This window comes from Polyodon spathula, chromosome 22 (genome assembly GCF_017654505.1).
Source record: "Polyodon spathula isolate WHYD16114869_AA chromosome 22, ASM1765450v1, whole genome shotgun sequence".
Taxonomy (NCBI): domain Eukaryota; kingdom Metazoa; phylum Chordata; class Actinopteri; order Acipenseriformes; family Polyodontidae; genus Polyodon; species Polyodon spathula.
The window spans coordinates 27,853,208-27,869,869 of NC_054555.1; the positions used below are offsets into that span (position 1 = coordinate 27,853,208).

At 42.9% G+C, this 16,662-nt stretch overlaps 2 protein-coding genes across 4 annotated transcripts in view; both read right to left on the reverse strand.

The window, feature by feature from the left end:
• Positions 1-11: 11 nt before the first annotated feature.
• LOC121297519 (V-set and immunoglobulin domain-containing protein 10-like) lies at positions 12-8,226 on the reverse strand. 2 transcript variants are annotated; one of them, XM_041223873.1, is made up of 9 exons: positions 7,919-8,226; positions 6,184-6,492; positions 4,313-4,618; positions 3,600-3,890; positions 3,020-3,307; positions 2,270-2,383; positions 2,015-2,027; positions 1,699-1,835; positions 12-1,417 (listed from the first exon to the last, which is right to left on the reverse strand). In XM_041223873.1, exons 2-9 carry the CDS (start codon positions 6,479-6,481, stop codon positions 1,353-1,355), a joined length of 1,512 nt encoding a protein of 503 aa, XP_041079807.1. In that variant the 5' UTR covers positions 6,482-6,492; positions 7,919-8,226; the 3' UTR covers positions 12-1,352. The 2 variants fall into 2 exon arrangements, with proteins under 2 accessions (XP_041079807.1, XP_041079806.1); XM_041223872.1 differs by having other exon boundaries at positions 7,805-8,226.
• A 2,020-nt stretch (positions 8,227-10,246) lies between these two features.
• LOC121297518 (serine/threonine-protein kinase TAO3) overlaps positions 10,247-16,662 on the reverse strand; it is a 28,719-nt gene continuing 22,303 nt past the window's right edge. The window contains exons 16-20 of one of the 2 annotated variants that reach the window (XM_041223870.1): positions 15,926-16,129; positions 14,354-14,599; positions 13,937-14,149; positions 12,780-12,962; positions 10,247-11,486 (exon numbers count right to left, since the gene is read on the reverse strand). In XM_041223870.1, coding sequence (XP_041079804.1) covers positions 11,328-11,486; positions 12,780-12,962; positions 13,937-14,149; positions 14,354-14,599; positions 15,926-16,129 — 1,005 coding nt within the window. In that variant the 3' untranslated portion in view covers positions 10,247-11,327. The remainder of the gene's footprint in view (positions 11,487-12,779; positions 12,963-13,936; positions 14,150-14,353; positions 14,600-15,925; positions 16,130-16,662) is intronic. The other variant, XM_041223871.1, reaches the window with a different exon arrangement.

Here is a 16,662-nt window from a genome sequence, read left to right on the forward strand (position 1 = left end):
TACTCTTAAAAAAAAAAAAAAAAAACGTTAAATAACACGACTTTTTAGAAGACCCGTGAGCACAGCGTTAGCTCAAAATGTCAGTTTCATTTTCCCTGTGCAAAAGTCGATTGTGCAACACGAACCTGCTTCCTGTTTTACCAGCTGACACGTGCACGTGGTTTTACGGTATCCATGGCAACCACTGTTCTTCCCTATCTCTGATACACAGAATAAATAAAGACAGTAATGCTGTCTAGTGCTTCTTCATCTTACCTCCTTTCATCTGCTAACGTAAAACAGAACACTATACGAGTTCATTTACTGTATTGTCACATACAGTATATCGCTTTATTTTGTATTCAAATTAGATTAGAAATGAACGCAGAAGGATCTCCTTTGACTAGGAAAACAAAACAGGGAAACAAATAATTCACACAGCCTCCAGAATAGGTGTAGCCAAATAAAGCAGCCAACGTGAAAAACGACGGAACTAAATTACTTTTGTCGAACGTTTTAATAAATAATGAAATAAAAACAAATAAGATTTTTTTTGTTAAGTTCAAAAATAAAATAATAAATATCCACATGCTTATAGCATGCATAAAAATGGCACATTTTCATACCGCAATTTTAAAAAAATAAAAATAAATGAGTAAAAACGTTTAAATAAATTCTCAGAAAATCATTGAGTTGCTCGTTCCTGCAAGACCGCTGTGTATGGAGCTGCAATTGTTTTGTTCCTTTTAGACTATATATCCTGTTCACAAACGTTTAAGCTTGTGAAGAATGCGATTTCCGTGTCGGCACGGCTGCACCAAGGCACGCATGTTTAACAGGTGTGGGGTGCTGAGACAACTGCTTCTGCAAACATGGTCCGATTAATTCATGTGCGTTTCTCCTACTACAAAGACAGCACTTGGCCCCTCAGACAGAACCAACAAGTGAATTTCAATTCAATGCAGAAAATAAATTACAGTGCAATTATATAAGATAGGAATACACAATAAGATAAACAGTCCTGAACACCTTGAAAATGCAATTGTATTTAAAATACACACACACACGTATTATCTACCACAAGACATCAACAGTGAAATATAAAAAGCATAACTATAATCACAAGTCCCTATACTGTTATGATGGCTAAAATTTTGTGCAAAAGTTGGGGTTTTTGTCGTCGTCGTCCCCTCCCCCTTCCTCCAAATCGGTTACTGCCATTAATATAAAAATGTTTTATTTATTAAAAATAATAATAATAATAAAATAATAATAATAATAATAATAATAATAATTAAAAACAAACAAAAGGCAATCTCCCTGATCAGCTGTGCGTTCATCTGCTTTTAGAAAAGACAACGGCCGAGTCTTCTTCATGTGTCTGTGATATCTTGTTCTGGTGGCTCTTCGTCGTGGATCTGTGGTTCCTCACGGTCGGCTGGAAAGCAAGGTATAGCACACAGCATTACAACCCGACATTATCCCAAGCGCAGTCAATGCACAGGGCAGCACTGATGAACACACGACACCAACTGAGTGCAGACATAGCTGTATATTACACACACACACTCAGTATAGCATAGGGTGCTACGCAAGTTACAAGCACATCTTCACCCATATAAGCCAGTAAGCCCACTCATGGGTAGTCACTCTGACCTGTGGAGTGACACCAGCTTGTATCTACAGCAGCCTACGTGATGGTTATAATAGGGTAGTTACCGTGGGGAGTGTGGTGGTTGTTCAACACTGGCGTGGCGTGCCCGTTGATTACCGAAGTTAATCCTGAAATATCATCCTCAAACGGGACATCGTCATCCGAGTCCACCAGCATTAGCACATCGTTCCTCTCCTCGCTCCTGCACTCAGACACAGTCACAAACTCACTTAACACAGTCTACAAACAAACAGCAGGATGCATGAACTATACACACTTCCACGTACTGTATACAGAATTATATTAGAATGCAAACCTTTTCTTCTACATGCGAGCAGAGTCAATGAGAACATATTAATATTAGGGGTATGGGATACTCACCGAACAGGGTGTCCTAAAAAACACAAAGCAAATGGAAAAGCTTTAGTACTACCAGGAAAATCCAAGTTACAAGAATCTCTCTGTGCTGTATCTTCATAAAGAACTCATCCATATACATATACATGAAATGTAAGGTTACAACAGGCATAGGGTAAAGAAATCAGAGAGCTAACATTAGAACGTTTTGCGTATCACATAGAAACTGTACTTTGGTCTATCAGATGGGAAAAAAACCCAAACAAACATAGATCTTACCGAGGAATATTCTTTCCCGATTCAAATACACAAACGCACCAATTATTCCCCCAGAACCAACAATTACAATGGCAAGGACTACCCCAATTAATCCACCAACATTGTATGCAGAAGCTGTTGAAGGTAAATAAAAAAAGGTTAATTACAATACAGTTTGAATACTACAGAGATCATTCCCCTATTGTATAAATTAAAAAAGCAAATGTAAAACTAGAATTCATTTGACACCTTGAGGCTTCTGGAAACAGTTCCTAACGTGACTTGTTATAGGGAAGTTCAATCACCCTCTTGCATTCATAAAGTGGATGCAGAGTGATTTGGGCTCACAACAGAAGCGCTATCAAGTCAAGCAGCATTCTGAAGTCACACCTTGCAATTATTTGTTGCATTGAAGAAACTAGTATTGCAATTTCAAACACATAGCTTTAAAAAAATGCTTTTAAAAATGTGTAAACACAGGAAAGCAGGAAAACAGAAAGAGCACAAAAATCACATTATGTGGAAATCAGGAAATGAGCAGATTAAAAAAAGGGTCTGGTCATTAACCCTTTCATGCATGGGCCATGTGGAAGACACTAATCCACGATGACCTCATATAGAGAGCGTGTTACCATTGTTGCACGATGACCTCATGGGAGGATGCCTTTTTTATCCCATATTTGTCCAGAACTACTTCAAATGGGCTTTTTTTCCCAGCTATGTGTAATAATGCATGCATGAAAGGGTTCATCGTCTTTTCTTTTTTCTTACACTTTATCAAGAGACGCACTTCCAGCTCCCGCACCCTCACAGGGTTCTCTGATCTACAGAAGTAAAAGCCCTCATCGTTCTCCTTGGAGCAGCTGTTTATTACTAGGGTTGAGACAGCCTTGCCCTGAGAGATGATGTACTTGGAGCTGGGGAAGATCTCCTCCCGTTTCATGCTCCTCAGCCACGTGATTTTAGGAGGAGGGCGGGCGTCTTTGTCCTGGCAGGTTAAGGTAACATTCTGTTTGCTGATCCCAGTGACCATGGGCTCTCCCTCTGGATAAGGAGCCTCTGTAACAGTAAGCAATGGGCACAGACAAGTTAGCATGACCCGACACAAACATACACTGTCATTGTTCTGAAAAGAAACCTTTTAAATGAAGTCTGATTTCAGAAGAGCCCTTTCAGTCCTGTCGGGACCTCAAGGTCTTATTTTAGTGGCGTATGTCAACACATGCCATTGGAAATGTTGAAACCTCATGGGACTCCTAGGTCCCAGTCTAAATCACTTGCATACTCAATAAAGAAGTTCAACCTTCAGCTCGACAAAGATTACTGAGGACTAAAAGGCTTAAACACTTACTTAACTTTACTGAGCAGGAGATTTCCATTCTGGGCAGGATGGCCGGGTGCTCCCCCACACACTTCAGCACTTGTCCGTCGTGCAGCTGGGTCCTGCTCATCGTCACATCCAGGCTGGCGTTCGCTGCAGAGGCACCGAGCACAGGCTGCCAGTCTCCTGAAGTCTCCTCGTCGTCGTGTTTCCACTGCAGTGTGGGCTCAGGGTAGCCCCCGGTCCAGCTGCAGTGCAGCAGCAAATCAGAGGCGTTGCTCCCCGTTTCAAAAGAGCACTGGGGTGCATGGCGCGGATAATCTGAAAATGAAAGACAAGGTACAGCTGCGGCCAAAAGACTAGTGAACCCTGCTGAATAATGCTACGTTAACATATTGAACTGAAAAGTGTGACCTGTAGAAATCTAACGTGAAACACTGTACTGCTATTATGGTGATATCATTTTGTAGTGTCTTTGATTACATGATGTAATCATGCATATAGTTTTTATTATTTCTCAATCCTGAGATTCTAGGTGATGCACAGTGTTAGGCCAGAGCTGCACAGTGTTTCTATAACTTTAGAAAAACTAACAGCAACTAAATAAATTTCAACAAGAAGGCTTCTTCCGGGTTGCCTTCAAGTTGCTGTGACATTGCAAATAAGGTATCAAGGCTCTTCCTCAAATGGCCTTTACAACAGGATTAAAAAACAAGACAAAAGACAAGCTGAAAGCTACTCACAGTAAACCAGCATTGCAATGCTTGACGTCACAGTTTTTCTAGAAACAGGGTTTCTGGCTGAGCAGCTGTAGTTCCCTTGGTCAATTGGTATAACATTTATCTTCTTGAAGCCAAGCGAGGTTCCCTTCCCTGATGCGACCTTAACAGGCTTCGACGCCAGCCCTTCAAACACCCAGGAAAGCTCCTGTGCTGGATAGGATTGGCTGGAGCAGGTATAGGTGACCTCTGAACCCTGGACTGTGTAATATGTTCCATTGCGAAGAACAACTGCGGGTGTGATATTAACAGATACAGCATCTGGGCCACCTGCAAAGAGAAATCAACAGAGACCCAAACGTCACCGCAGTGAGAACCGTGTGCCACAAAAACAACAAGAAACACCCCTTGCATTGATGACATCACAGAACCAATCTCTGTCCACTGGGGTCAGCCAAGAGCTAGGTGTGTCCTGTTTCAATACACTCTTGAATCTGTCACAGCAATATTCTACTACTCCGAGGAAATCTCACTCCAAAACGCATTCCTCTAAAATATTAATATCCAAAGAACCAACAGGGAAAAAAGAAGAAACATATTCATTTTTGTATACTGTTAGTTTAAGTTGTTAATGATGTTATTCTTTTTATCATAACTGTCAATGAGATGCCGAGCTTGCTCTTTCCGGTATCGGACAGTGTTAAAAAAAATTAGTCCTGCTGATCAAAATCAGGGTCAAATGGATTTACTGCAAGAAAGAAGCACGCATGGTAAATGAATCGGCCTGTATCATCTGAACTGGTTTTGTTGGGAAATCTGAGATTAGGAGCAGCGACGTGTTAAAAGCACAGTTTAAGCATGGTGAGTATGTTCTATATGACATCTTCATCAAGCTGTGATCATGCAGAACAAGAGAACTGACATTCATTTCTCATTACTGCATCTCTTGTACATTTGGCAACCCATTAGGGGCTAAACCAAAATCATTCGGATGTGCCTGGTTGAGTAGAAATGCTTTTCCCATAGCCCTGATGCATTGAAAACTGAAGACCCTGCCCATTTTGTGAAATAATCATTCAAGTAAAAAACCACAACAAACAGTGCATTTACTGTTCAATACAAACAGTTTGATGCGGTATCTGTGTACTTACAAACACACCTCCGCTTTCCACTGCATCCCCTGGAGGCCCTGGGTAATCTATTTAAATGGTTCTTCAGTTAACGACACAGGGCACGTTGTACTGAAGTCAAATCTTTTACATTGGACAATGCGCAATGACTGTGTTTCTGTGGACGTTATCTGGGCAGAAACAGAGCAGCACTAACAGAGTAAGCATCACAAAGAAAACCTTCCTGCTGAGCAGGGCTCTGCCCGGGTTTGTACTGCGAGAGAGGCCGCAAGAAGAAAAAAAAAGGTGTTCCATTTTTCATTTCTTATTTGTTTCCTTCATACCTGCTGCATGTCCTTAAAATAAAGTGTTCTGGCAGGTAATTGGGCAAGGTGACTAGCAGGTAATTGGGCAAGGTGACTAGCAGGTAATTGGGCAAGGTGACTAGCAGGTAATTGGGCAAGGTGACTAGCAGGTAATTGGGCAAGGTGACTAGCAGGTAACTGGGCAAGGTGACTAGCAGGTAACTGGGCAAGGGTGTTGTTGTACGTGCTTACTGAGCTGCATCAGAGCCTAAATAAGTCATTTAAAACCAAGATCAGGACTTGACTCACAGGATGATAAAGTGCAAGACAGCTTTCAAAGAAGAATCACACAGTTGGCTGTGCTGAACCTACCTTTACAGTATGAATACAAACTGGACAGTTGTCTGAAAAAAATGGTGCACTTTCCCTGTACTGGAAATATAAAAAAAAGCTTTGTAACCCTGACCCTGAGTTTACTTACTGACTATCACCAATTTAATACCATGCTGCTTCTGCTCCTTGATGTCTGACGGCGTTACATTACACACATACACGCCCTCGTCTGAACCCCACACTTTGCTGATCTGCAAGTCCCTGTTGTTCACAATGGAGAGGCGGCTGTCCACAACAAACTTCTCCGTGGAGGTAGAGTTGTGGCGCAGGACAAGCCTGCCATCCTTTGACCATTCTGTTACACCAGGGGTTGCATTCACCGTGGCGTTGTTGCAAGACAAAACCATGCTTTCTCCCACCGTCGCCAGCCTGTCCACTGTCACCATCTCAGCAGCATCTGCAGAAAGAGAACAAAGCCAGCTGCAGGTTCACGTGTACGGTACAAGGAATCTTTCAGTGATGATTTTGTGAAGTACGGATGAACATCTGAGGGTCCGCACCACCTGGAATGCTGGGCGAGGCAGTGGACCCCCATCACAGGTAGCTGTTACAGGGCAGGATGACTGACTGGTTCAGGTCTTTCTAATAGTGTGTGTGTGTGTAGCGGGCAGTCCTTACTCCCAGAGCGAAGTTATAAACCTCATTAAACCGACTGTAGTTATTATTCTACACGCACAACCAGAATTTTCCATTGGCAGGTGAAACAATGCTAATTTAAGTAAGAATTATTATTATGATTTTTTTTTTATTAAGGACTGTCACAATGTTATTGTTTTCACTTTAAGATCATATAATACATTGCTATATTATGCTATATATACAACGTGCAATTGTTTCACAACCAGCCCACAAAATATGCAGAAATCAAATCCAGCCAATCACTGCCAACCCCCATGAGTGACTCCAGAACACCTGTTTCAGAGACACTATTCATCCCTGGAACACCTTGCAAAGAGGAGGGATCCCGCTGGGCTGTTATGCGGCTGTGATGCATGCCCAAACACGTATATCTATATCTATCTGCTTAGTTGTTATAAGACTCAAAAACAGAGGAACGCGTGAGAATGTTGGCTTTATCTACAGGTGGATCCTCAGATTATAAAACATGCCGCCCACGAATGTTTAATTTGCACTGTTGTGTGATTTAGTTCAATGAAATCGTCATGGTCTATCGGTGATGGAGATATTGCTGGCTAGCGGGCACTGTGCTTTAGTAGGATAAATAAACTTATTGAGATCGCTGAGCGAAGTAAATCATGCGACTCAGCAGAAAAAAATATAGTCGTGATATAGTCACGTGTACACAGAATGAGGCACGCTAGCTGAAAACAACACGAACAGCAAATAACATTTATTTAGTTATGTATTATTTTTTTAAAAAGCAATTATTTAATAAACAACTAGCTAATATTATCATTAATAAAAAATATTATTAATAACAATAACAATAATAATAATAATAATGGATATCAACGTATTTTAAATGTAACTTCAGAATTGTGTAGGAAATCTGGTGTTCACTCGTGTGGACCACGACAGACCAAAGGGGTAAACGGTGAATAGTGTGTGTGAAAAAGACTCCCCCCCCCCCCCCCCCCCCCCACCCCCCCCCCCCCCCCCACCCCCCCCCCACCCCCCCCCCCACCCCATCCCACCCCCACCCCCCCCCCCACGTCACACACACACACACAACAAGGAACAGGTCTTACCTGTTGCACGTAAGCGCACGCCATGACAAAGCACGGCAACGGTTATTACAGCTGCTCCCCACATCATTCTTTTCATATAGAATTAAAAATAATATATAAAAAAATAATAATAACCGAGTTGTCTTCTCTCAGATTCCTCCCTGCGCAACAAAGGCAGACCACACAGCTACACTCGCTCGGGTGCCACCTGCGAATAACCGGCAGGACGTGCTTCGCGCTGCCGCACCGCTCAAACCGAAACTGCAATCACAACCCAGTCTGAGATTCATAAAGTGTGCAAGTGCACAGTGATCGTGACCGACAGCGAACACGGCTGTGCTTCTGTGCGTTACATTGTGTTGTTATTCGATCACATTTACGATCCTTGCAATATCACACTTTCTCAGATCTGCCATCGGTTCTTCCGGATCCTAATTGCTTCAAGAGCGCACCTAAGCCCCACCTTGCTCTTAAAGGTACGGTGACCACAGAAAAACACATGCACGTCCCAATACTGCCGTCAACACTGGAGTGGGGTCTCGACAACTGTGTGTGTGTGTGTTTGAGAGAGAGAGAGATACCATATTTCGAGATTTTCCACAAATATATTGATAAATAGCAAATTTCAAACAAGTACAGTGGCTCTCAAAAGTATTCATCTTCCCTTGGACTTTTCCACATTTTATTGTGTTACAACATGGAATCAAAATTGATTTAATTAGGAGCTCTTGCCACCAATCAACACAAAAAAGTCCATAATGTCAAAGTGAAAAATAAACTACAAATTGTTCTAAATTAATTACAAATATAAAACAGAAAATAATTGATTGCATAAGTATTCACCCCCTTTGCTTTGACACATCTAAATAAGCTCTGGTGCAACCAATTGTCTTTAGAAGTCACATAATTAGTTGAATGGAGTCAACCTATATTTTGCATGGTGAATCTCAGGCTCAAAATAGATGATGTAATGTTGCAACAAGCTGCGATTTAAAAAAAAAACAAAAAAAAACATGAAGGGGTGTATTTGTAATGTGTCATTAAACCCCTTACTGCAGCAAGCAGCAGGAGCAATTCTGTATGGCGGCGATGGGGGCAGGCAAGCCTGTATTGATCTTTCTGCGGATTCAAACTGGACAGGTGGCCATGCATGGAAAGACTGGGCATGCAGCTGCAGCAAAACTGTTCTTCCCAAGCTCTGAATGGGAGCAGACAGTCCAGGGTTAACCAATGCAAGAGAGCCACAAGAAGTCATTGTTGCTTTATTTTTAATTTAGGGAGTGGCACCATTTCCTTGTTGTTAACATGAAGGGTAATGACATCAGCAGCGGGCGTGTCATGTCAGACTACGTGGGCTCTGGCCCTCCCAAAGGAACCGGTAAGATCACAACCCGGGATTGCTTTCCAAGGCTAAAAATACAATTTTAAAAGTGACAAAGACCCTTTTGCAGCTATATAAAAATACACGGTTTCTTGCCTTTACAAGTGTGCTGCAAACAGGATTCAAACGGTCAGGTTGTGATGACAGCATAGTCGCACTAGTGTAACAGTCGACATATGAATCTATCATGCATTTGCATTTTGGATAAAAAGGGTGCAAACCTTATTAATGCCAAAAGCAGCACTTGTATCTTTTTGAGCAATCCTGTAGAACTACAGAGCAGTGTGGGGTAGCGTTGACACTTCCAGTTCTGCACAGGCACGCTGATGAAAGCTTTCAGAGCAGCGTGGGGTAGCGTTGACACTTCCACTTCTGCACAGGCACGCTGATGAAAGCTTTCAGAGCAGCGTGGGGTAGCGTTGACACTTCCAGTTCTGCACAGGCACGCTGATGAAAGCTTTCAGAGCAGCGTGGGGTAGCGTTGACACTTCCAGTTCTGCACAGGCACGCTGATGAAAGCTTTCAGAGCAGCGTGGGGTAGCGTTGACACTTCCAGGCACGCTTCTGCACAGGCACGCTGATGAAAGCTTTCAGAGCAGCGTGGGGTAGAGCAGCGTGGGGTAGCGTTGACACTTCCACTTCTGCACAGGCACGCTGATGAAAGCTTTCAGAGCAGCGTGGGGTAGCGTTGACACTTCCAGTTCTGCACAGGCACGCTGATGAAAGCTTTCAGAGCAGTGTGGGGTAGCGTTGACACTTCCAGTTCTGCACAGGCACGCTGATGAAAGCTTTCAGAGCAGTGTGGGGTAGCGTTGACACTTCCAGTTCTGCACAGGCACGCTGACGAAAGCTTTCAGAGCCCTTTGCTGCCCCAGATTACTGACAGGGGCTTCAAGTGCACAACACTGCCTCTGTTATTGTAAATCCATTTGCATGTAAATAGGATCTATAGACCTATAAAACACCACGACCCGGGACACATGCTAGACACAAATGCATGATGACCTCATATGCGGATGCAACGTTACCCCCATATAAAGCAATGGAAAACATTTTCAAATGAAACCTATTTATTATGTGTCCAAACAAGTATATCTATATTCAATATGTCATGCATGAAGGGATTAACCAACTTCCTTTGTGTTCTGTGGGTGTCTTCCAATAGGAGAATACGGAAGCTAGACAAATAATCTTAATACAGACTATGGAGCTGAAAGCACAGCATGCAATGGCAAGCTGACCATTTAATTCAATTAATCAAACACTTATGGTAAGCACTTTTATTTACAAATATAATTAGAAGCTCTTGACAGACTCATGCTTTGCTTTTTTATGTAACCTGAATTTCTTTTGAAAGTGCATGCAATAATAAAGCATTGTACTGATTCATTTTATTGTAAGAAAATACACAGCTTGAAAGTGTGGATAAAGCAATACTATGATCTAGGATGGAAAATTCCAATAGAAGATCTAGAGCTCCAAATACTGAACAAAACAAAAAAATATTTTTAAAAAATCGATTTGAGGACCAGTTAAAATACAATATGAAAATAAGTAAAAGCTCTCCATAAATCCTTCTATACACAAAATACACAAACAGTTCCAAGCCCTATATGCTGCCTGGGTCTCTTGACGCATGTGTGGTATTCACATATCCTGCTACAGCAGAACATTATTATGATACAGTTCAATGCGAGCCCCGAGTTACTTTAGCCAGCATTTGTTAAATCACAATTTCCCAGAAGTAACGTCCGTATCTATTGATATGTACATCATGAGTTCATATTCAAACGTATCAAATTGCTCAATCTTAATAAAATTTTTCCTGATGAACAAATACCAAGATAGAAGCAGCGTAGAAGATAAGGCTGCAGGAGAATGTCTTTTTTTGCACAGACTGACAATTTCTAATGCATGATCATTAAGCAATGCACATCCACTTTTTTTTCAGTTTCACCAAAAGTATCATTGCACATGAACATCAAAACTTCACCATTGTGTTAAAAGACAACACTAGTTATCCAGCATTGACTTGTAACATTGCAAGAGTGCCCTGATTATTAAGGACTGTACAGGCTCTAGCCCAGAGGTGACGTCAGTAGGAGAGAGCCCGTCTTTCAGTGTGAAGTGGCGAAGGTTTATTTTTTTTATGGCAGATCTATTTCATCTATAGTCCTTAGGATAGTCCAAAGTCACCAAGTTTCCGAACCCGAGTCGGGCGCTTTCCACGTCAAAGGTTTCGATCTCCCTTTCCTGCCGTTCCAGCAGGTACTTGATCCTTTCAGTGCGTTCCTTCTGAAGTGAAGCCAGCTCCTCTTCAATCTGAAAGAGAAAGCACAGCATGAGTGAGATCAGCGAAGCACTCCGCCCAAGCCTGGGTGCAAAAGGAGCAGAACTGGGGAGAGGTGGGCAGCCGACCGCAAGAAGAAAACCTACCAGCTACGAAGAGAGAGTGGGAAAATGAGAAGATGATGATGATGATGATAATTGAGATCAGTGACTGCTGCACTTCTGGTCGTTCCTAGAAGTGCTCTGAAAATCAGGAGAGGCTAGGCAGGTCTTTAGTGGTTATGCCTCCTGCCTTTGGAGCAGTCAAGTGTTTCTGAATCACATTTAAAATCTGTTTGAGGTGCTTGTCTTTGAACTGGACTGATTGGCCAATGGCTTTGAGTTTTTGGCTTTGGGATGCTGCGCATGAGAAGCGCTATATAAAAACAAACTATTATATTGTATTGTACTGTCTTATTAAATAACAATACAAAATCAAGATTTCTACCTCAGTTACTCTAGTAAATACAGCACACAATTACTGAGCAATCACACATGCTTGTTAACATACCTATAAGTGTCACTAAATGCATAGCCACAGGGGCAGAGTGTTATGTAAAAAATCTCCAGACAAACAGTTCGGTCAGTCTGTACAACCTGTATGTATTCTGTAATGTTACATCTGCACAGCAGATGGCGCCAGATCTTCAGAAACCGTAAGTAATTCCTACAGATTTCCACAAGGGCAGCACCTCACTGACAGGTGTTAAAAGAAAAGGTTTGCTAAATAAACAGGAAATCAGGGGAATTGCTCCCAGTACCGAAACAGAACTGCTTCTACATTAAACTCAAAAGAAAGTCTTAAAAGTCCTAAGTACTAAGAGTCTGTCCACCTGCAAAAGGAGATTCCTAACTGGTTAGAATTAATTCCAATGGGTACTAGTCATGTGATTTCATAGCTTTTGCAGGTGGAGAGACGGGCAGCCTTATAGATACATAGAAGCTTAGCATGCAATGCTGCTGAGCAGGTATTGCACCCTGCAGCACAGGGACAGAGAGAGCACATCCACTGCTTGACTATTAAACAAAGTGACAATAAAACGTCTAATCCTCTCAAACAGTCAACACATTTACAAACCCTGACCATTACAATTTGAAGTTTACAATCATTTTCAAAACAGTTTAAATCTAATAGGATGTTTAATATATATATAGTTTCGTGAATAGGGCCCACTGTCACCTGAATGAAATCCCTGTTTCTTTATTAAGGCCATGGCGACACTGTAGTTTGGATTGGATCCAGGGCTGTGTGGGCTCGGCGCTGCTTTGTGTCAGTTGCAAACATACCTTTTGTTCAAGGTGGGCTCTCCGCAGGGACACCTTCTGCTCCAGTTTCTGCAGCTCTCTCTCGTGCTGCGCTTCGGTTTGCATTTTGATCTTGCTCTGGTAGGCGTTGAGCAGCTCCATTTCCTGCTGAAGCTGGTGTTTCAATGCTTGGCACTCTGCTTCCTGGGCCTCGTCCAGTCGCAGCTGCAAAACCAACAGGATTAGCCCGGGTCCCATTCAAAACTGACAACAGCGTCCGCAAACAGACCTGCATGCTCTACGACTAAGAGCGGCTTGTTCTTCCCTCCTCTGCACGTTTGCAGAGGTGTCAATGCTTCATGTGTGCTCAGGACTCTTGCAATGATAGCAACACAAGCAACTCAGATGATACCGACCTTACAGATCTCTGATGAAGTAGAAGCAAGGTTGCTACTTTAACATCATCCAGGAATAAGCATTATTCCAGTGGTTATTACCGTAACTATAAAACTCAAAATAATACCTCAAGTAATACTCTGACGAATGTTTCTACTAGAAGTCTTTATCAGTGAAGACCTTGCTAGAAACTTTGAGTCAAAACGTCTGTCAAAGAATTTGACTCGTTTCTTTTAGTATTGCTTGTGGTCTTTATTTTTGCGAAGGGTGATAAATCACTCCTGGGGGGGCTGCTGTAATACTAAACAATTCATTTTTGTGATCTATTTTCAACTCTATTTAAAAACTGGAGTTGATGCATATCAATCATATAAAATAACAGTTTAATATATACTGCGAGTATTCATCAGTCTCTTCTGCTGCGCAATATGCTCAATCCCATTAGATCCATTCTCACAGCAGAGACTGGATTGCCTACTGAAGGATGTTAATTCCTGGGCTATGCTCTAAACCTGGGGTGGCCAACCCTGGTCCTGGAGAGCAGCAGGGTCTTCTGATTTCTATGCCAATTACTTCACTGAATCAATTATTCTCGTAATTGAGGAACACTCACTTTTTTTCCCCCCAGGTCTTTAGGCGATTATGATTTAAAGAGACCCTGAAAACCTGCAGGACTGTGGCTCTCCAAGACTAGGATTGGCCACCCCTGCTGTCAAGCAAAGCCCTAATGGCTAAAAGTGCATCTGGGAAAACACAGTTAAACAAAACTGCCAGTACAGACTCATCACAACATAAGGACTTACTGCTTGCGAGGCCATCATCTCATTGATGCTTTGTTCGTACTGCTCTGCCAGAATGGCCAGCTTCCGCGTCTGCTCTTCCTTCAGTGCCTTCAGTATGGTCTTGTGTTCGCTCTTCGGAGAGACCTCCAGCTGATGATTCCGGAGCGCTTTGTACTGCTTTGTCTGCACTTTACACGTGTCCTGGAACTGCTTTTTAATCTGCATCTCCAAGACCTGTCGAAGGGACGGTTACAGGACACGTCATGTGGCGGAAGGTACAAGCAATTTGTTGCGAGTTGCGTGCTGGTGAGGGGTTGGTGTGGGTTGGTGTGGGTTAGTGTGGGGTGGTGAGGGGTTGCTGTGGGGTTGCAAGGGGTTGCAAGGGGTTGGTGTGGGGATGGTTTGGCTAGGCTGGGTTGGATTGCTGGTCAGCAGTACCTTCAGGTTCTTGGGTTGCTGTCGCAGCTCCATGACGTGCTTCCTGTGCAGCTCCCTCTCTCTCCGGTTGTTGTACTCAATCTGGTTCTCCAGCTCAGTCTGGTGCTGCAGGCGGATCAGGTCCATCCTCAGCTTCTGCAGCGTCTTCAGCTGCCGGTTCTCCAGCTCCTGGGTGGACTCGTCGTGTCTGATCAGCATGGCGTGCTCCATCTCCTTCTGGGTCTTCTTCTTATTGAGTTCCTGGTTCATTGTAGAGAGAGGAATGTCACCATCAACAAATATCAAGCATCAACCATCCATCAACCAATCAACAACCACCAACACTAACCAATCAGAAAACATCAAACACCAACATCACCATCATCAACCGTCAACATCACCCATAAACAACATCTAGAAATTGTTTGACCCTACATAGCAACAAGTGGAAGGACTTTAAACAAAATGTTTTAAAAGGTATTAAAATTAGAAGGGCTAGAAGAAGGGCTGAGAGCAACACTGTACCTTCTCCTGGCTGCTACAAAGCTGTTTCTTGCTAGTTTTATACCAAATAAAACTGTACTTCCTCCTCGCTGAAGAATGTGCCTTGGCCGCTTCCACTTGTTACTAAATAAAGGTCCTTTATTTCTGTTTTAAAATAGTGGCTCTGAAGCCGAAAATAGTGGCTCTGAAACATCTACCACTGTAAACAGGGCATGGGGCCGCAAAGCAGACCCAGGACTACTGGGACTGAGTTTAGTTACCAGCAATTCATGCTACCTCGTTTCTGGAAGCAGCCAGTCCATTCAGCCCTTTATCACAGTATTTAAGATGTACGGCTTTGCTCATTGTGACTGAAACACACTTGCAAACAGGGATCCCAGTTACACAGCATCAATCTGTCATGGGAGGGGTGTGCTCCACTGGTTTCTCATTTTCTGTCGGACTCTATATGTGGTTTCCAGAGGGGTTTGTGTTTCTTCCTGCTTTTGCGTAGAGGCAGATGTTCTCAGATTTCGGGATTTCTGCACACCTCCCTAGTTTTTAAGTTTCTAATCTTCTTTGCGGATAAAAGCATTTAGGGTAACGACACAAAACTCAACCCATGAGAGCAAAAAGTGCCCCCTGCTCCATTCCTGACAAACAATGGACTTTCTTACAATTCGCTGGCGTAAAACAAGCATCTATATTACTATCTAGCTTGGTCTGTTGCTACTGCAGGCAAAATACTGTACAAGAAAAAACAGAATGTGTCTAGTGGCTGAGATCAATGATGAAAAAATAATAGCAATGAATACACTTATAGTACAGATGTGGCCAAAAGTTATGCATCACCTAGAATTTTAGGGTAGAGACCATTAAAAAAAAAAAAATTAATAAACAAACAAAAAAAAACACACAATTGCCGCCTTACAGTAACACAACTTCACCACTGCCTTATTCTTGTCCATACAAGTTAAAACAATACTCATCTCATATACCGCTGTTGAGTGTCCGATAGTTATACCTTGAGATAGGATGAAGTAAAATTGGTTAAAAAAAAATAAGACACCCCCCCCCCTTCCCCTCTTCTCCAGCAAGTAAAGTGAATACCTCTCGTATCTGCTCCTGCTCGAAGTCGTGCCTCTTGATCATGATTTTTCGTTTGAAGGAGCGGCAGTTCTTGTCGTAGTACACTCTCTGCTGACTCAGCAGCTGGGCCTCATCCTCTGCCTGCGAGTGCTGCATGTTCTCCTTGTGTTTGGACAGGCGCCCCTGCTTCTCCTTCTTGGGTGTGCTGTGGTCTTCATTCATCTCCTGCAACACAGGTTCCAAAGGGCAGCCGTTACACTACAGGGCTCCACTCTGTGTGCGCCTGGTACATTCTTTATTGGGAGCCACCAGTGGGTCACACAGCGGGTTAATGCACTGGACTGGCCCTTCCACTGGAGACCTCGGTTCTACCCTCAATCTCTGTGTTACTGCCGGTCTCAAGCTCAAGGGACAGTAGCTCATGAATTAGCACTAGGCAACTCAAACAGAAAGGCCAGAGATTGTATAGCAACCTGCACTGCTCCCTCAGCACTGAAGAGGGAGGTCCCTTATTGAGTGGAAACATTGCCACTGCTTGTACCACTTACAATTTGTGGCTATAGCGTATTGGGTTGGTTTCAGTATCCAGCACTGTTTATAAACACCAATGTGACTGAACTGAATCTGTAAACGACCAGAAAGTCACCCCAGGTTTTATACTGATCCTCTCTATAGGCCTCTCATCTACAGTAGGACTGCTTTGGCTCTTATACAGATTATTCTGGGAGTATCATCCCCCATTATTCATTCTCATCCAT